A 21136-nucleotide genomic window follows, 5' to 3' on the forward strand; every position below is an offset into this window, starting at 1 on the left:
CCTCTGAGTTTAGAGTGCTTAATATATGCAAACATGAATAAAACCAGCAGGATTTGCAATATGTGGCAGTGGGCCCCGGAAATGATTTAAGTCAGTGGTCGAAGTGTACGAAAATAAGTAGTGGAACTGTGTTCCCTGCTGGTCTGCTCCGCTGCTCACAAACCCCATTGCCACACCCCCTCCGACACAGAATCCAAACCACCTAACAAAAACACCTGCTCTTAATGAGAATGTTCAGTGCAGCGCACTGAAGTGCAAGCTTCAACTTCTTCCTACACTTTTATTTTAAAACTAAACCATTCCAGAACGGTTTCTTTTTAAAATAAAAGTATAGGAACGGTGAAACTTAAAAATAAAAAGTATAGGATTACCGCTCCCGACCGCTGCCGCCCACTTCGACCTCTGATTTAAGTGAAGGCTAGGCTAGCAGACCTGGGAATCGAGTCGTGTATCGCAGCATGTCTGAAAAATGCCACGACTTGCTTTTTGTGAGCGGTTATTAAACTGCGTCACACCCAATCTCATGTACACTCTTTGTGGCACTTGGTATCACACGCATCTTTGAATCCTACCTGGATCGTGTAATTTGCCAGCTCATGGATGATAACGCTATGTATTTTTCTCTTTCCCTATATTATTTTTCTGATTACAACCATAATGATAACGTTCTTTGGATGATGACGCTGTTCTTTTTTCCTTTCCACTAGATTATCTTTTTGATTACAACCATAATGACACGTTTCTTCCGACTACGACATTCCTTCCCGAAGACTTCACGTACCTTCCTAACCAAGTCTGTCCCGAGAAGCTCCCTTCAATGAGTGAGTACCAGCCACCCAGGGGCGTTTTCAGTGCCGTGACTATTCGACACAATGGTCTCGATTCACAAAGACTTGCACTGGAACCTCTCGCGAGACGCCATGAGCATTTCCGAGCTGCTCCTGCTACCTTAGCCACACATCCTAAAACCAGAGCAACTAGGGAGCAGCTCCGGAAGTGCACCATTTCTAGGATTCATCAGTAAGGTAGACGGCGCAGAAACACAGTAGAGATGCTTGGGGTTTCTGCTGATTCGTCCCACTGCAAATCTTTGTGAATCTGGCCAATGGAGTTTTATCAACCGCCTTTTAAAAACTTGAAACATTGAAGTGTGTATTTTTTTATTTTGGGGGGGGGTGGATAATGGCCCCTTATTCTGAATGTAACCGTTCTGAAGGCATAACGTGCAATTTTGTCAACTTTAGTAGAAATCTTTTGAGTTAATGACCCAAACCGTGATTACCCCTTCCAGTCAGTATCCACCAGTTATAGTTTTCAAAAAGGTAGCAGGCACCCCTCTCTAGAAAGAACATGGCTTGATAACCTGTTTTGTGGCTTTTTTTCCTACTTTGAGAGTCCGCAGCCATTGCCTTTTGCTCACGGTACCTTTCACAGATGGGAAATACCCATTTGCATGTCAGGCTTTGTCCCGCCCACATTGGCAGTCCAGCACCGAAATGCTATGGCAATTCCCTTCTGAATAAAACTACCAACAGCAACCCCATACACGTACATGTTTCAGCCTTGTTGGGCCTTATCATTAGCCACTAAATATGTAGCTCTACCTCTCCAGTATTTTTTAAACTGTGGGGTGTGCTGCCCTATGGGGGCGTGGCACACGAGGGGGGCGCGTGAGACCAAAAACTTGATTATAAATTAGCCGGTCTGCAGCATTGGTGTCAGGGCGCCTTTCGGAGTATAAACACAGCATGAGAGAAGGTGCGCCTTTGAAAGAATAAACCCAGAATGATAGAAGGTGCGCCTTTGAAAGAATAAACCCAGAATGATAGAAGGTGCGCCTTTCAAAGAATAAACACAGCATGAAAAGGTGCGCTTTTCAAAGAATAAACACAGAATGAAAGAAGTTCCAGGCTGTGTTTATTGTCTTTGTCAATGGGGAGGATGATGGAGGGCACTGAGAACTTTGCCCTCTCTCTGTGTTATCTGCTACTCTGGACCAAGATAGCAGAAGAAAGCAGGGCAGGAAAAAGTACAGCAAGATAGCTACGAGGGAGGGAGGGAGACTGACACAGAATGGGGGTGGGGGCTAGGTAGAGTGAAGAACATGAGGGCAAAACCGGAGGGAAAGACAGACTAGGAAGGAGACACAGACTATGATGGGAGAGACGCAATAGGTAAGAGAGATAGAATGCGAGGGACAGAATAGGACAGAAAAAAGAGACACAAAGCAGTGAGAAACACAGAGTACGTGGGTGGCACAGACTAGAAGGGAGATACAGAGCAGGAGGTTGAGACAGAATGCAAAGGACAGGATGAGATTAAGAAGGTGGAAACACAAAACAAGGAGACACAGAATAGGACAGAATAATAGGGTGACAGAACAGGAAAGAGAGACAGAGTAGGAGAGAATAGGAGGGAGCAACATAATATGTGGAAGAGACAAGGGCAGAATTACATGGTGGCAAAAAAACAGGAGGGAGTGACAGAATAGGAGGGACAGACAAAATGTGAGGTACAGACTATGACAGAGAGGGAGACACAAAGCAGAGAGAAAAACAGCCTGAGTGGGGGTAAATACTAGAAGGGAGATGCAGGCAGACCAGGAGGGAGAGACAGAATGCAAAGGACTGACTAGGACAGAAAAAGTTGGAAACACAAAACAGGAGCAGAGACCGAATAGAACAGAACAAGAGGTAGACGAGGAACAGGAAGGAGAGACCGAGTAAGAGCGAATAGGAGGGCGAGATAGAACAGGATGTAAAGACAGAATAGGTGGGAGAGACAGACTAGGTGGGAGAGACAAGGACAGAATTACATGGAGGCACAAAACAGGTGGGAGGGACAGTCCTTGACAGAACAGAAGGGAGCGACAGAATAAAAAGGACAGAATAGGAGGGAGATGGAGAAATAATAGATGGGATAGACGGAGTAGGTTAGATAGAGAGAAGAGGTGGTAGAGACAAGGACGGAATTTATGCTGTCTGGTCGGTAAGTGTGAACTCACTCTCCACATTTCTGGAAGAAAGGCTGCTGCAGTAGGCTTCTGCCCCAACCCTCCAGCCACAAAAGCAAACTCCTCATCTTGCCCTGCTTTTGAGCGTATTACTCTTAATGGACTAATTGTACTCACAAAATATATGTCCGATATTGAATTCATGGTACCATCCTCATTTCACTCTCCTGGGAGACTCGAGATTCAGAGGTAAATGTGTGTTGGCACTCGGCCAATTGGCTTTCAACCTGCTCTCAACTAGCTCCCTGTAAGCATGGGTCGAGCTTGTCTCCAGAAACTGTGTTTCCCATCCAGCGACACCACTGATCCGGCAATCCTATTTATTTTAAATCAAATTTCTGATTTCAAAGGAACACACTGGAGACATGCTTATTCGCCCCATAATAAACCAACTGTTTGTGCAGATGCAATTCTTTTACAAGTGAAACAGCCTCTCTCCCGACAGTTACCTAATGGATATTTTCAGTTTTCCAAAATGTCTGCCCTCCCCATCTGCCCTTGGCCAATTGATATGTTGAGAAGTGGAAATCAAATGACATGTTGTCCGTTAGTTAGAGTTGGGGTGGGAATCAGCTAAACCGGCGCTTCATATCGTAGATATGAAGAACCTATTGGTTCCTTGTTCAGTTTTAAAAAATAAGGGAATAGTCTTGTTTGTGGGTTTATTTTATTGGTGTTGATGGTGCTGATGCGTTTTTCGACCCCACAGGGGTCAAAGCTGTGTTGTTAATAACCCACATCATAATTTACATTTTTTGTGCATGGGTAACAATTTGTGCGCAAAATAATAAATATAAGTTGAACCCAGGTTGGTCAGTTTAAGGTGTGCGTGATCTCAACATAGAGGAATATACTCTGAATATTCCTGAATTAAATAGATCATCCACCTTCACACTAAACTTACAAGGAGATAATGCAATAGATCTTTTCTACAAGATCGTAACCAGTGACTTACACAAGCTAAAAGATGAGACACAAGGAACCAGGAGACAGGGACCAATTAACTTAAATACACAAGAGCTACTAGCACTGAAGAAAATCAAAACCAACACTGAAATCATCAAGGAAGCAGACAAAGGAGGCAACCTTGTAATATTTGATAGGTCTGACTACATCAAAATGGCCCTAAAACATTTGGAAACACCTAACTGTTATGAGAGACTACCCTTTAACCCCATCCCACCCCACCACTTCCATTCTACAACTCCCAAAAGAGCTAACTAAAAAATGGCACCACCATGGGCAACTCACCGACGAGGAGTACAAATTCCTCAGAACGGACCACCCAAGAATGCTTACTATATATTTCTTACCACAGATACCTATAGCATATGTGAACATTCCAGAAGCAAGAGCGATCATGAGTGGTATAGGTTGGCTAACAGAACCCATGGCTAAATATGTCAACAAGGTAATGAACATGGAAGTTCTGAAGATACCAACATACCTTTGAGACACAATGCACACCCTCCAAATCCTACACAAACTAACCTGGGAATCGGGTTACATTCTGGTCACATTGGATGTAAAAGCATTGTACAAGTGGATGGAACATGCACTAATACTGGAGGCAATTGACTGCGCCTATGCAAAAGCATCAGCATCCTTCTATTCACACCTTGCCATGACTAAAGAATTTCTAGAATCCTCCCTTACTAACAATGTGTTCCTGTTTGATGAACATATTACAGACAGACAAAGAGTATCGCCATAGGAGCAACATATGCCCCAGTGATTGCCAATTTATTTAGGAGCCACTATGAGCAGGTCCATGCCTTCAGCGACACAGATTTCAACAAGAATATACACAAGTGGTGCCAATATATTGATGACATCCTGATGATTTGGTCTGGCACACTAGAGCAACTTAGTGCCTTCAAAAATTACCTTAACAGTAACAATTTTGGAATTTAACTTACCAGCAACCAGAGCGATCAGACCATAGATTTCCTCAATATAAGAATTACAGTGGAAGACTCTGTAATGCAAACAACCACATACAGGAAATCTAGCAAGGTCAACTCGGTACTGTATGCTACCAGTTGCCACAGGAAATCAGTCATTGACAATATCCCCAAGGGCGAATTTATCCGGGCCAGAAGAAATTGCAGTAACAACTCAGCCTACTCAGCGGAATACAAACTCCTTCAGGATAGATTCATGAACAGAGGTTACAGACTGGAGAATATTGATGTGGTGATAGAAAAAGCCAACAAAACACCAAGATCCAGTCTCCTTAAACATAAACTAAAGAACATTGACAACGATGAACCAATATCATGTATTACCCAATAACACCAAGACAGCTACAAGCTTAAAGAAATTCTCAAAAAACACTGGCATATCCTATCGATTGACACGGATATTCAGAAATGGATTCCACCTAAACTACAACTTTCATATTCCAAGATACCTACTTTAAAGACCATGCTCAGCCCATCTTACATGGCCCCTTTGGTGAAAATCTGCACAAATTGGCTTGGCAATCAAACAAATGTGGGCTTTCACAAATGTGGAACGTGTTCAGTGTGCTCCCATGCACTTAACACCAACCAAGTCCAATCTGGCGACACTCTGTCACAAAAGTAAGCACTTTATCAACTGCAAATCTAAATGTCGTTTTTGTGATCATCTTTGTCTGCAAACTAAAAGATATTGGAAGTACAATCTGGAAACTATGAACTAGAAAACGTGAACACGTGAGCCTCCTGAAGTCATCGGATGGAAGATAGTCCACTGGCCGCCCATTGGCAAGAATGTCATCAAATGGATAAGAAATGTGATATCAAGTTTGCAGGATTAAAGTTGGTCAAAACTGATTCTCATGGCGGAAACCGAGAGCTTATGCTGTGTCAAAAAGAAGCCAAACGTATTTGCAAATATAGAAATGTCAACCTTGGTCTTAACACTGAACATGAGCTGAATGTCCTTCTGTAATAATGTTTAAACAGTGGGGTTTACGCAACCAGTCGTCTAATACTGGTCAAGACCTAAATACACAAACTAATCCAATGTCTCTAACTCATCCGTATACAGTAACCTGGCCATCCATGCAGCTTGTCCTTACCCCCAAGCTTCCCATCCCACCCCCACTTTTCCTAGAGAGACCTTCACCCTCCTTCAAACAACTCATGTGACAAACCATTGTTATCGCACCTTAGGTAGATAGGCAAACATTTTGAGACTGGGCATTCAGGTCCAGCCAATGCAAGCACCAAATGTGCAACCCTATCCAGTCCCTCAGACCACTTGATATACTACTGCACTGCCACAATAGCTATATAATCGGCTTGCTTCAGCACCCTGGGTCGAACAAATCCATTATACAACCAATCCCAACATTTCGTTCTGCTGCACAGTAGGATGCTCTAAACAGCCCGTGCTTCCATCCGGCGCATATCGACCAAGGGTCACTATATGTTCATACCACATATATGCCTACTAACACGCTGTATGCTTAATTATCACAAGCAACCAGTATTCAACCAGTTGCCAGTCAGCACAAAGTCACTCCCAACCAATCGAGGCTGTCACAGAGACAACCAATCAGTAATTACCTTTTGACAAACCTATCAGCAACCAGCTACTATTAATATTTAAACCAAAATGGCAGACGGGATCTATACGATCAGCGTGATCGCTCAACCTAACTGCTGTGGCCAAGCAGCCTGTCAGGTAAGTAAATTGTGCTCCAATTTTTCCCCCCGCTGCTAGACTCGATACGTTGGGTCACTGGGGCCCTCTGAGCAGATAACTTACTGCACAAGGCACTTTGCCTAATGCACAAACCCAACGCTGTTGCTAGGACACAACCATGTCCTTTCACTTCCCTTCATGCACCACGCTACCATCCATGATGTATCCTACCACTTTCATGGACACAAGGACAGTCACTAAAATCACAGGCCCAACCCCACTAACCACACATACCACCACTCCCCCTTTCATCCAAACCACTGCAGAACAGATCACACTCGAGTAGACCATACTCCGACCTTCAATAGAGCTTAGAGTTCCTTCAACTTCACCACCATTTTTTGGAACAAGCACCAAACGACTCGTATGCCAAGTTGGATTCTGGCACTCAGTCATATAGCTGGCTGACGCATGCTATTTCCATTGGGATATCGCAAATTCTTTGCTCACACTTTATTCATATATGTGCCAAAAGGCAGGATGATTCACACACCGGCCACCTGGCTCCCCGCAATACGATGCAAATACTTACAGTTCCTGTCCACTTATCACACAAACGTGCCAATTTCGGTCCCCCACGACAGTCTCACCACCTCAAACATGCCCTACTGCGCTTAGTGCTAGAATTACCTAGAAAACAGGTTAACTATATATTCACAACGCGGCTAACGCTCACCAACAAGTGCCATCTTTAGCTGCCACTCCAATTGGCAAGCCTCACCAGAATTGTGCAACTGCATTAAGCACACACGTGCCTCACAATGTCATTGTATGATACACGTATCTAAATCTGACTTATCTACTTCACCCCCTGCCTGCTAATCAGGAGACCTAACAATTCAACTTGTGCAAGGGACAACCGTAATACTTACCAAGTGAACTCGACTATACATATTGGTAAGTTAAATTAAGTCGTAGGAACTTGGGGCCACGTTAATAGGCTCTGTTACCATGCAAGTAGAAACCACCAAACATCTAATGATACACTTATCTTCTTCTTGTCTCCTCTTCCTCCTCCCTTGGTGCTAATCCCCTGTTACTGTACAGCACAAATGTCCTATTATGCAACAATGTAAATGATCAACGTATTATAAAATATAAACATGTATGATGAATCGCAAATGTGTAATATCTGATTCACATTGTATAATGTGTGGCACCAAATCTGTAATACATCCGTGACCACGTCACCCCACCTCACACACACCTTACACTGACCAACCTGGGTTCACCTTATATCTACTATTTTGCACACACGTTGTCACACGTGCACAAACATTGTAAATGATAATGTGGGTTATTAACAACACAGCCTTGACAAAGACCTTAGTGGGGTCGAAACAAGCATCGGCACCTTGAACACCAATAAAATAAGCTATGGAAACTAACCACAAACAAGACTATTCCCTTATTTTCTAAAACCGAACAAGGAACTGATAGGTTCTTAATATCTATGATACGAAGTGCCAGTTTAACTGATTCCCACCCCACCCCCATTTTTCAAAACTTGGGATAATTGAGCACTGTCCCACGGGAACCTACTAATTGGCAGCAAAACGTATAATAGCGACCCAAAAGAGAACCAACCAGTGCGGCAACTCAAGGTTCCTAGTGCTCTAAATGTCTCCAACTGTTGTCCATTAGTGTTGCTTTGATTTTGCTACTCTGAATGGTGTTTGGAGCACTTGTGCTTTCTCGTGTACTTTGCCACGATGTCTGGGCTGGTGGATCCAAAGAATGTTAGGGAACTCGAGTTTGGCACAAAAAAGGAAGCCTGAATGGTGATGCCTCCGGTGCGATTGTGCAGGGATCCCCTTCCTGGTTTATCCTAGGCGAGTGTTCCTCAACTCAATCCCAGAGATCCTGCAGACCATTGCAATGGTGCCTGGAATGGTTGTGACACCAGATTCTAACCTACTGGACGTCGCGCACGCATATCACAAAGGGGAATAACATTGGGATTTAAATGAGAGAGAACTCAGCACTTGTGATTTTCATCCCCCCTAAAGGAATCACAATTTGGGCACTTCCCAAACTAAGATTTTTCCTTCAGTTTATTGCCTCCAAAAGGGCACTCCCAGTCCGTGTCGATGAGGCTCCTTAGTGCGCTTCACTCATAGTAGCACACTGTTGGCCATTCCTGGATGACGTGTTGAGGTTTCCCCTGACTGTCGTGTGGCTATGGTGCGTTATTTCCGGGTGGTGCAAGATGTTTGTGATAAAGACTAACCTCATCACCGTAGTTGCAGTAGCCACTTGGTATGGATGGGTGGGTCAGGCAAAATGTGGTGTTGAAAATGGTACAGCAGGGAAATGGTAAACTGTACTGAAAAAACACTTCCCTGGCTGAAGTCACACTGATGAAGCCAACAACTGTTTGGGTTTGCAAGCTGCATGTATCTGCAGGTCAGCCTGGCTCTGCACAACGCCTCCTGTTTGCCTCCAAGTTGACTCGGCTGTTGAGGGCCTGGGCACCAAAGGAGGTGATACGACCTCTAGCCTCATAGTGCAAATCAAAGGTAAAGGTAGTCGAATTGCTGGTGTGGTCACTTACCATCCAGGGAAATTCATCAGGAATAGACTTTGTATATGGTACTGCAACTGCACAATAAATGCATGCTTTCTAGTGGATGCGTTTGCTCTCCTCTCCCGATCCCCTGTCCCCACCAGCTCCCCTCTATACCCCCCAGGGTGGGAAACCATTCCCTCAGTGTTTAACACACATCCTTGCAAGAACATAGCTCCACCTCTCCCGAACCTAAGGTACTGTCTAAGATGGTTGAATTCAGTGTTCATCGCAACTGCAAGCAGCAGACTCCGGATATAACCTGTGCCATTGGGCTGACAGCATTGGCTGGTGAAAGGGTTAGTGGCATACTGGGCCTCCCAACTGAAATCGGTGACTGTTTGCCAATTCCTTTCCAGTTAGTGTCTGCATAACCCTCTCAGCACCCTCGAGCACTGACCTTCATCGATGGTATGCCCATAGGAGAACCGGAGCAAAAGGAGCGTCCCTCCCACTTTTTCCGACTTCTGAATGACGCTGGATTCCTGTAAGAAGACAACCTGTCCCCTTAAACTGATAAAGTTCCCAGACTCTTCCATGAGGCATCCCAGCCATGTAGATAAACCATGGCACAGCATAAAACACTTTCTAGGTCTACTAATGATCTGTACAGATGGGACTTGGCCTAGAGGTTTATAGCTAGGTTAGTCTCTACAGCCCTCCTCTGTGGGGAGTGGGGATATTTTAGTTTCACCGATTCCATTACTGTGCTCCCCTTAGCCAAATTTGGCTATTCCCTGCTGCCCCCCTCGTTACCCCTCTTTTCCTCCAACAGTGTACAGTGGCTGAGGGATCTAGGCAACCTTCATACAGAGATCCCCTGAAGAAACATTTGGTGGGCCTCAAGGCATCCCTTTTGTCTTTCTCCCGTAGACTTAAAAGAGCAGAGGGTGTCACCGAGCTCCCCCTGCCAAGGCCCCTGCTAAGTGAGGCTCATTATTAAGGAATAGACTGGAACATTTCAACCCCTGGCCTTGCGAGGAGCAGAGGGCAATAACGGCAGAGGGCAATAACATTTCGAACTTTCATGGGCCTTACTGCCCTCTCTTCCCTCAGTGCAGCCCGGGACTGGGGTGGGCCTGAACGGGGACTCGGCCCAGCGTTTTCATACTCCGCGAGGTCCCTGCTAACAGGACTGCATTTAGGAGGCAGTGTGGGTGGAATGGCAAGGCAGTGCTGGCAGGGCCTCTTCATTCCAGGTCTATCTGGAGTACCTGCAGTTGGGGGCTGCCTTCTGTGCGAGTCCACCCTTCCAGCATCTGCCAGCCAGAGCAGGAGCCAGAGAGTTAATGTGCAGGGCTGCCGTGGACGGCCTCTCCAACATGCATTGCTCCTTAGCTTGCAGCTTGCCTCAAAGACCTGAAAATGACACTGGCGGGCTTCCACATCAGTTGCAGAAAGGGCAAGCCCAATGAGGACAAAGGTGTCAGGGTGATATGTATGGGTTAGGCCAAAATGACCAAGGTTAAAAGGTCAGAGCACCAAAAGTCCGACCCCCATTTGTTTGCATAGATATATGTGGGCGGTAAAGGTAATAGAAAATGTATAGGTGTAAGGTGGGGTTATGCGGGGGGTTTCCCCCAAATATATATATGTGAACAAAAGGGGGAAAAAGAAAAAAAGAATTCTGACTTTTGGTGGTCAGACTTTTAAACTGTCATTTCACACAGATCCGATCTGTATGTTGCAGGACGGCGGCCTTGTAGCCTATACCATCCTACATTTTGTATGAATTGTTCCTGTATCTGATAACCAAGCGACATGATAATCGTTTGAGAAGGGGAAAGCCAGCCAGCCGTTGAAGGCATCAGGACTGGATGGAGATAAGTTTCCACAGTCCAAAAGGGAGCTCCGGAACCTGCATTGTGTCAGTAGCGGATGATGAAGCTTGTGAGATGTGGTAGCACCTGGAATTGTTTGCAGCAATCGCTGCTTGGAAATTCTGAGGACTGATCAACCGTGAGTGGAAAGCATTAAGGTGGCCCTGGGGGCTATTTAGTGTTTGGCAATCTCAAAAGGAAGAGAAGAATCTTGCTATTGGTGATTGGTTGCTGTGTGGTTTAGTTTAGTTTATTATTTGTAGAGCGCACCTAACCCTGAGGTATCTGGGCTCTCGAGCATCTTGAATTTGTTACAGTTACAATCGCGCAGAAGTGACGAGCCATAAGGACCAGGTTACAGGGTGGTCAATGTGGCAACAAAGTAGTAAAAGAAAAACAGCAAGTATCTGGACGCTTGAGCATATATGAATTGGTGTTTGAAGGAAGCCTGAAAAAAAGATTGGAGTGACTGTGGTTCTGATTAAAATCCATACAACCTAGTGAGATTAATAAAATCCTACTAGCATCTATTAATGATTGTTATTTATGAAATGGAGTATATCGTGTCCATGAGAATTTGAGGCATAGATCGGAGGTGAAATACGCATCTGGTTGTTAAGGACATCATGTAATTGCTAAAGGCAGAAATACTTTTTCAATGAAATCGACCGTAAAACAAGAGCCCCCTGGAACCAAAGCCAGCACGGTGTCTAAAGCTCTCTTGCTTCCTTCTTGTCTGCAGAGGGGGCCATTGACGTGAATGTGAGTGAAATTAGAATGGAAGATATCCATCAACTCTTTTACAAGGATTCCATCAAGCTGGGTGGCCACTGGAAGCCGAGCGACTGCATTCCTCGCTGGAAGGTAAGCTTTTTAATGGGAGTGTTACTTCACTTGTTGCCAGTCAACAGGTGTGATAGATGTTTTATAAGCAGACATATTTGGAGCACATGTTTTAATTTGTTAACAGAATGCTTGGTTCCCTTTAAGGGCCATGCCCATAAAATGCAACAATTCTCTCTCAACGCGCTCCTCTTTTCCTATAGTTTCTTTGCACCGTGTGGCTTGTCCGCTCCTCTTTGTGCAGTTAGTACCCACCTTTTTATTCTGTTGTCCGACTCGGACTGGTCTATAGGGCAATGCCCAAACCAAAAATGCTAGTGCCAGCCAGTTTTTGTTGGTGCAAGTGGGCCACTTTGTTTGACAATGTGGGCCACTTTGATGACTTCATTCACTATGCGGCTAGTAGTTTTGACCATTGTTGCTGAATAACGATTCCTTAAATTGCACAACTTGCATCAGATTTGATCAAAACAATTACTTTTTTGGCCACTTTTTCATTGGTGCCCAAGCCAATTGTATGCCCCAATCTGACCCCGACTGCTTTCTTCTACAACCTACTCCATATACAGAGGAGTTTGGTCAGAGGTTGAAAGCTATGATAGAGGGACAAATGGTGCCACTTTGAAAAATCAGGGTATCCTAAGGGCAGATAAACTAAGGAATTGAGACGGCAATGCAATAGGGCTTCCACCACCTCTCATCAAAAATCTACTCGTGCCTTCGTCCCCTACGCTTCCTTTAGAATAAGAAATCCAATTCTCACGCAGCACAAGGGCTTTCAACAACACTGGCATTTGTGAGTGTTAAAACGTGGGGATCAGATATCAAATAAGGATTTACCCCTTCAACGTTTTATTCCTTTCACTTACGTTTTTACTCCTCTTAATTTAACATTGGCCCCATGCACTTCAACAGAGACATGACACAGCACTTCCCTCCTGGCATCAGCACACCATGCTACATGAAGCTATATCCACTTCCCAACTATCCTTTATATGCAGCGGGCCTGCCTGTTCGTGCCAGCGCAGTGTCGCGCAATTGTATGTGGGCTTGCACAATGCATCAGTTACTGTAGCATGTAGTCTTCTATCAGGGTGGCGTGGTCTTCTCACCTCTAGCGTTTCCAAGATGAAAGCGTTCCAAGATGAAAGCGGCCCCCTTTGGTGTCTTCATCACTCTTCAGGCAGTACCCCCAAATTGTTGTATTCCATTGAATTGTTTCTAAAATGTAGCCCTTGGAAGCCTCAAACACTCTAGATTTTCAGGCTAACCACAAACGAGTTAAATAACCCATTCGCTTTCACTGTGTTAGATGCTTTGTGTTTTATATCCTAAAGAGCTTGGTGTGAATGTGGTTCTTCATGATGGAACTAGAAAGCCTTTTGATTGCATTATAATCAATTGCATCAGGGGTAATTTACCCAGGGCTAGTAGATCAGCTTCCTAAATGGAGTAAAAGGACGGAGGACTTGATAAATAGCAACCAAGAGATGCCATCTCTTTCAGAATCCTGACTTCCTAGAATCTAGAGATTTCCAATGTTTGAGGCGACGTCGATAAAGACATTGGTTCCCAATTTTCAATGTCTTTTAGTGTGCATTGGGCCCCAGTATGCTTTCTAGGAATGTGTTGTCCTTAGTATCCAGGTTTTGTCCCACTTATTATTCCTCCACTACTTGCTCCTATGCAGCCGTAGCCTTAGGGTTGGGTCTTAAGCCCTCACGGTTGTGCACACGGCACAGTTCATCTCCCACCACGCACATGCTAGTTGAAGGAGCCTAACACATGGTTTATCCGAGATGTGTGCATGGCCTAATTCAGCTTTGCAGAAAACTTGATGCATGTGTGTGTCCCTAGTGTCTTCTGTTCGACGCACATCTTACTTTATCAGTGACACAGTCTGCACACGTTTGATAGTGCCCTTCCTGCTGTTGGGTTGTGAAACATTTCTATGCAGAGCCCCACTTGAGTAAAAGTTTTCTTGCTGAGCCCCACCTCGAGTATAAATATTGCTGCTGGGCCCCACTAGATGTCATTTCTGCTTATATATTTAATAAAAAACAGTCCCAATGCTCACTTTTGGAAGAGCCTTGCACCCCCCATGGGCACCCTTTGGGCCATGCCAGGGGGGCAGCCCCACAGTTTGAAGACAACTGGACTCTGTGGATAGATAATGCAGGTGTTTGTTGGTCATAAACCTGCACTGTGTGTTCCCGCTGCAGGGTGTAGTCCATCCTCTAAATTCTAGTGCTCTCTTCTACCACCTCACCTAAATAATTAACAGAAATAGACCTGTAAAATCAATAAAAATGCATGATCATGCCGAACTAATCGCACACTTTGTAAATTGTCTGTTGAACTCCCATCTGAAAGGAAATGTTGACAGAAATTCCCAGAATTCGGGGCCCCCTCGCCAAAGTGCTAAACATGACCCCTCGCCTCCTGTGATCCCCTTCAATATCCGGTTCATGATTTGAATCCCTTTCTAGTCCGGTGGCTGTCGCTGCTTGACACATAATCCCCTGGCAGGGAGTCTGGGGAGCGGCCTTCCGGTTTTGGTCTGATGAACCTACTGTTGATTTGAATGAAACAAACATGGCATTGTACAGGCAGGGGATGTGCACAGTGCACACATTTAGCACTTTGACTGCCCAGGACATGTAAATATGTATGCCTGGAGGACAAATTGTCCCATTACAGGATATATAGATGCAATCTGTGTGCCCCTTAAATTCCAGGTGTTGCAGCCAAAACCATTATTTTTCGGCCACGACAGTCTGTGTTCCCGGTGGCATGACCGTCACAGGGTAACCTGTGTTTGGTAGTTACTCCAGTTTAGAGGCCAATTCAGTAAGCCTACTTGCAGTAAGGGCATTAATACGGTTTAGGAAACAGGATTAATAGTGCACACCAATTTTAACGATAAGTTCTTTTCAGACAATCAAATAATTCAATTTAAGAAGATGTAAGGTGCAGGGGAGCAACTGAGATCCTGGCACAGAACCAACACTATAAACAAAGAAGGAAAGAGGATCCAAGATTGGAATCCTCCCGTATCCTGCACACTAAGTATTACCGTCTTGGATCCTCTTTCTTTCATCATTAATACGGTTTAGTAAGGACTTTGTTGCTGTAAACTTCGCCCTCAGCCTATTCCTCATCTGGGCCCTTAAAGACGAGGCTGCTTTGTCCTTCCTTTTCCTCTTGCATTCCTCACTTCCTGCATCCATCTCACTGCCCATTGTTTGTGAGCAGGAAGTGTCTATTTGTAGGAGTCTGTGCACAGCACACCGTCCACAAACGTATCCTTTCTCATAGCCTTCTCCTGACGTCACATGCCTGGATTTGTGTTCATACAAGATAACCTCTGCCCTTTAAAGGCTAAAAGACCTTCCTTCTCCTAAATTACATTTTCACCTCGTTGTTTGTAAGCAGGATATCCGGGCTAACCTATATCTAAGCAAGTTCGTCAGTTCCTGGACGCCTTTGATGGTCTGAGGATGACCTTGTTGTGCTGACCAGTGCCGCACCAAAGAGGTGTGGCATTGGTTTACAGCACACCCACGTGCTTGCCACCTACAAGTAGCCCTCCATTATTATCCAACTGCAATGTTCTTAATGATTGGTTGGCACATTCTACGTTTAAGATGAGTAAATAAAATGATGGAATCCAGTCTTCCCTGGAAATCCCAGGTTTGGGCCCCCCCTCCAATCAGCCTTTTTAGGAGTAATACATGGGGTGAAGTACCCGCTACCATACCTTTTAGAAAGATATTCCATGTCCATGAGGAGCTCAATGACCAAATAGTGAGCAAGGCCGAAGGCAGAGTTCCTTGATAACTCTCTACGTATGCTGGGGTGGGGGTATTTATTTCATAATAACACATGGTGCACACTGCCCCCCTGCCCCCCTTTAACACCTTGCCTTTTGAATCATTTAATTCCAGATCTTGCTTTCTTTGCTGATCCATATAATCCATGTGGAATCTGGATTTTCAAAAAAGCTAAAATGCAGCTTCTAAGGTGTTGCAGAAAAATAGTTAAAGCAGTCTAATAAAATGCATTGAAAAAAAGGTGCTTTAAAATAATTAATAACATTAGATTCGTGCTCACATCCACATCTGTAACGCTCCAGCAGTGCACAGATTATATAGTACACTGTTCAACTAGTTCCCTGGTAATACATGCTGCAAGGAATTTGAAAAGCTTGTCACTGTTTTAAATAGTTGCCGTAGTGACAGCTGGAATTCTGCTATCCGCTGGCTCAAGCAGCAGGCATTGTGACGTCATAGCTGATCACAGAGCTGTTGTAATGTCATTTTCGTATTACAATTCGGCTGTGATGCCACAAATAGCCTGTTATAAGAACATTATTTCCTGGGTTTTATGCAGATATTGCAGGTTGGCCTGTGTTTAGGCGTTCATCTAAACGTCTGCTCTTCAAATCTCTTTGTCTGGTGCAGAGGGCTTTTCACGCAACTGGCCCTGAGTATTTGCAGTCAAAGTTTCGACCTTACATTCGTGCCCGTGTGCCACGCTCTAAGGATCGCTTCCTTCTTCTTGCTTCTTAGGTCTTACCATACTAGAATTGGCGGCCGTTCATTTTCTGTTAATGCTGCCATGCTGTGGAATGCCCTACCCATTGCTCTCCACTCTGTGGCCGGCCATTTGCAATTCAGAAGGGCTCTGAAAACGCGACTCTTCCAAGCCCTTTAATAGTGCTTACTCAGACTTATCGCCAGGTTGCCTTTGGGTGTCGATTGCGCTGTACCTTGGTACGAAAAATACTAACATAACATAACTTCATCTGTCCCGACTGTTTTTAGATGCCGTCAGAGACGGTTGTTTATCCAAAAGGCCAAAGATTCAAGGTAACTGCAATACTCGGCCTCATTCAGTAATGCAGCACTTCCTCATGTTGAAATGAAACCACTTGGCAAACCCACTTTCCAATCTGCCTTTTCCTCTGAATTGGTTGCCTTAGTTTCCAGCCTCTTTGCCGTCATTGTTGGAGGCATGGGGCTGAGTCATTCAAGGATTCTTTCCTATTGGATTTGGCAGCACTTTTCCCTTTTTATCATTTAATGGCAAGGGTGTGATGCAAGATAATTGTTTAAGATTGTAAGATCCTGTGTGTTGTGGCTTGTAGAATGTGGAATGAAGAGAGAATAGAACTAGAATGGGTATGCCAGGAAAAGGATTGAAGAGCAGTCAATGCTGTGAACACCAGGCACCCTGTCTGCACAGAAGCACTTGATAAATCACAGAGCGAAGCCATGCACGTAGCCAAGTAATGGCCATCAAAACAGACATGTTTTTATTTCCCAGTGGAATGTGAGAAACGTAGCCGGTTGAGGGAGATCAAGAAGGTTGTTGTACAGTTTTGGATCTTGCACAGCAAAATGGGTGATTAATTGGAAGAAACCGGTCAACCGACCACAGCACCGGATCGTGGAGGCGTTTCTGCGATATTCAAGCGAGGAGCCCACATATTGATTCTTAGGTCAGAAATTAGATCTTGAAAACGACTTACTTTCTGATGAATAGCCAGAGGAGTGAAGGCACAATTATTATTTTTGGATGCTTGGCTATCTGTGGAACTGATCAGCTGAAGTCCTCTGCAGAAGAGGTTTGCATAATTTATTGGACAATTAATGAGTGAAACCACAAAGACCCTAAGCAACTCTGTTAAGGTGAAGTCAAGAGCGGACGCTGCATACATCTATGGGTCCTTTAAAACCGCAGTAATCTGTGAATTAAGCACATATCTGTGCCCCACAGATAGCTTTAGTGATGCAGGTGCAAGTGAGGCAAAAGACAGGAAGAACTTGTGTTGGTGAAAAGGAGGTATAATGCATGTGATGTGCCCCAACCGCAAGACCCTCCATTTTGGCCATGTTCTATCTGAGAGGATCCATAAGCGGGTGCAATGGATGTGAAGCTGTTGTGTGATCAACAGTGGGCCTGGGGGACCCCACGATCATCCCTCACAGCAAAATATAGGGTTCCCAAGGGCAAGCCCCGGCAACACTGCCTTGCCCCCAATTGTATTATTGGGGATGGGGTGGGTGCGGCGGGCGGGGGGGTGAGTCGGCATTGTCCCGGTAGACCCCATATTGTCTTGTATTTTAAAACTTTGTGCAACAGGGTTCACCAGGCCTTACCCCAGCTATGCCATCAGCAGTATTTTATTTTTTTAATGACCTAGGAGGCCACCAGGGCAAGGGCAGCAAACTCTTCCCCCAGCAACAGTGGCTGGGGTTGCCGGAACTTGCCCTGGTGGCCCCCGCAGATGCATTTCTTGTTAATGGCAGGAGGGACCCCTCCAGAGCAGGGCCAGGAAACACCACTAGCAACAATTGCGGGGGTCGCCGGGTCTTGCCCTGGCAGCCCCCACAGCTGCTTTTCTTTTTTTTTGTTTTTACGAGCCGGAGTGCTGCTAGGGCAAGGCCCTGCAAACCCCCTCCCCTACCCCCTCTCCATCCACCCTCAGCAACAGTTGCAAGGGTTGCCGGGTCTGATTTGGCGGCTCCTGCAGCTCCATTTTTAAAAAGAAAATGAGCTGCGGGGCCACCAGAGCATGGCCCAGCCACCCAAACCCCCCAGCAACAAGTGCAGGGGCTGCTAGGTCTTACCCTGGTGGCCCCCGCAGCGATATATTTTATTTTTTAATGAGCCGGAGGGCTGCCAGGCCAAGGGCCGGTGATCCCCAGCCACAACTGCAGGGACCAACAAATCTTGCCCTGGCGGCCCCCGCATCTGTATTTTGTTTTTCTAAAGGATGCAGAGACCCCCCAACCTTCCGCCCCAGCAACAATTGCAGGGGTTGCCGGATCTTTCCCTGGTGGCCCTTTTAGCTGTATTAATGAGAGGGGAGCCGCTAGGGCAAGACCCAGAGACCCCCTTAGTGTGGCGGTGGAGGTGGGAAAAGGGTTTATCTTTTTCTTGGGGCTGGGGCAGGCTGAGGCAGCCAAAAGGGGAAGACCTTATTTGGCTGCTGCAGCCTTTCCCTGCGTTCTATGATTAGCTATCTCGCTCAAACACAGACAGAGCTAATTATAGAAAGTGGACTGAACCTCTCTTCGTGTGAGTACACGGCCGAAGCAGACTAGCTGGCTTTCAGCCAAAATTTGTCCCAAAACTTACTTGAAGGGAAAATTCGGTACACCCCTACTCCCGCGTGGCAGGGTATGTAGAACCGACTGCTTGGTATTGGTCCTCAGACTCTATTCAAGACTTTGCATTTGTAACCTCTGAGAGGTATTTTAAGCCTCAAACATGCTAATTTTTTTTAATGTATATGCATGCAACTTTTTTAAATTGCTCACGTTATGGGATTGGGGTCATCTCATCAATGCATTTTTTTTTTGCGGTACCTGCTATCGTCTGTTGTCCTTGCACACATGCTGCCCTGTTTATTTCTATTGCTTTTTTTAATCGCTTCTTTTTTTGATTGCCATCAATCCATTCCCTCCCATTCCACTTTTTTTAAACAGTCTGTATGGACTTCGGGGCAGCACTTTGTGGTGCTAGACCACACAGCAAAGGTACATTTTCTCTCTTTTGCAAAAAAAGACACCTTTAGCCCCCATGGTAGGGAACTACACGGGTGCTATGAGGTGAAAGGGAAGAGAGAGCAGTGAAGGTAATGGGGGGCGGGGCGCTGGCTACCCAGGCTGCTCGGAACACAGGCATGTACCATACAATACAGCTCAGCATTCCCAGTCCTCTTAAGTTGCAGAAAAGCAAGTGATCGGAGTCGAGAAAAAAAACTTTTTTGTAGTTTCCCCATAGAAGTAAAAAACAAACCCTCCCATTCCCCCAGACTCCCAGTTTGTTGTCTGCCCATTCCCCCAGACTCCAAGTTCGTTGTCTGGATGCTTTTGCAACTCCATTGTTATAGTTGTTTACTTTGCCGTTGCCTAATTCATTGTTCATTGTTCTGATAATGTGTTATTTATGTAGTGCTTACGCCTAAGTGCTTTACATAGAACATGTATCCAGTGCTATTCCGCAAGTGACCTCTGTCCTATTACTGTTTGCATCATGTGTGATTGCCAGGGCTAGCACTGGCTTTTCGTGCCTGGCAGGATGTGAAGGGAGGGTGAGGAGCATTTTCGGAGGAAATGGGAAGTTAGGGTATCTGGTCATTGCATCTAATGCCGTCCCATCTAATGCCATTCCATCGAATTGCATGTTTTTTGGGGGCTAAAGGGTTAATTTTTGTTCAGGACGATATTAAAGGGTAAATAACAGGGTTTTTGTGGGATACCCCCCCAAAAAAAGAAAAAAATGCATTTGATAATTTTTTGAATGGAAAAAATTCAATGGACATGCATTTAGATGCAAGGAATTCAATGCAATGACCATAAACTGGGAGTTAGCAATGTAGATTGGCTTCATGTCCTCGATGGTACCAGCTGTTGGCTTATTCACAGCCCCAGAACACTGTGTACAACTGGTGTGAGATTGAAGGGCAGGGGATAGGCACCTTTAATAATAAGGGACTGTTAGTTTAAAGGAACGTGGATTTGATGGTGGACTTGAAGAGGTTCAGGTAGAAAGACATATTTTGAGGATTTTCTTTAAAATGTTCTTCACTGCCATGCATATGTGTTCTTGTCCCATACTCCTTTTGGAGCCATCACTGTTCATTGGGTGACGGCCACCAGTTAGGAAGAAGTTTCCACTTAACCTTTCCGTTCATCGACACAATTTGAATCATAGCTTCATTGTATGCCAAGCTTTTCTGTATCATTCTGAAAACAGAATGTAATTTGCATTAGATGTGTTAATTTGGTGATAGGTGGCGCACCGTACTACCAGAAATTACCCTGCAACCCAAGTTAATGAGGACCTGAGTAGCATTGCCAAATTAACAGCGTTTATACAGCACTAATGGTTTCAAAATTATGTAGCAAGAGCTCTGATATTGTAATGTTATCATTCACCTCTGGTGTTGTCGCTATTTTTCGGTAAACGCAAGGAGTGCAAACCTGATAACCAAAAATGAAAAAAAAACAGTAAAAAAATCAGCCAGCCACAAAAATGCCAATGGACGTACTCATGATCTTTCACTTTCCATGGTGGCCGAAGAGCGGAGGTTGTCGTGGCCAGGAAGCGGACATGGAGATAAATTACACAAGGCCAAAATGGGGAGCGGTTGGTTTCGAGAGGTGCTGGAGTAAGAAGCCAACT

General features: G+C 45.1%; 1 protein-coding gene across 2 annotated transcripts in view; it reads left to right on the forward strand.

Annotated features, from left to right (window-relative positions):
- B4GALT5 (beta-1,4-galactosyltransferase 5) overlaps positions 1-21136 on the forward strand; it is a 239746-nt gene that overhangs the window by 179687 nt on the left and 38923 nt on the right. For both annotated transcript variants that reach the window (XM_069651263.1, XM_069651265.1), the window contains exons 3-4: positions 708-821; positions 11838-11959. In XM_069651263.1, the coding sequence (XP_069507364.1) occupies positions 708-821; positions 11838-11959 (236 nt within the window). The remainder of the gene's footprint in view (positions 1-707; positions 822-11837; positions 11960-21136) is intronic.

The sequence above is a fragment of the Ambystoma mexicanum genome, chromosome 3p, assembly GCF_040938575.1.
Source record: "Ambystoma mexicanum isolate Mex_15411 chromosome 3p, UKY_AmexF1_1, whole genome shotgun sequence".
In the NCBI taxonomy this organism is placed as follows: domain Eukaryota; kingdom Metazoa; phylum Chordata; class Amphibia; order Caudata; family Ambystomatidae; genus Ambystoma; species Ambystoma mexicanum.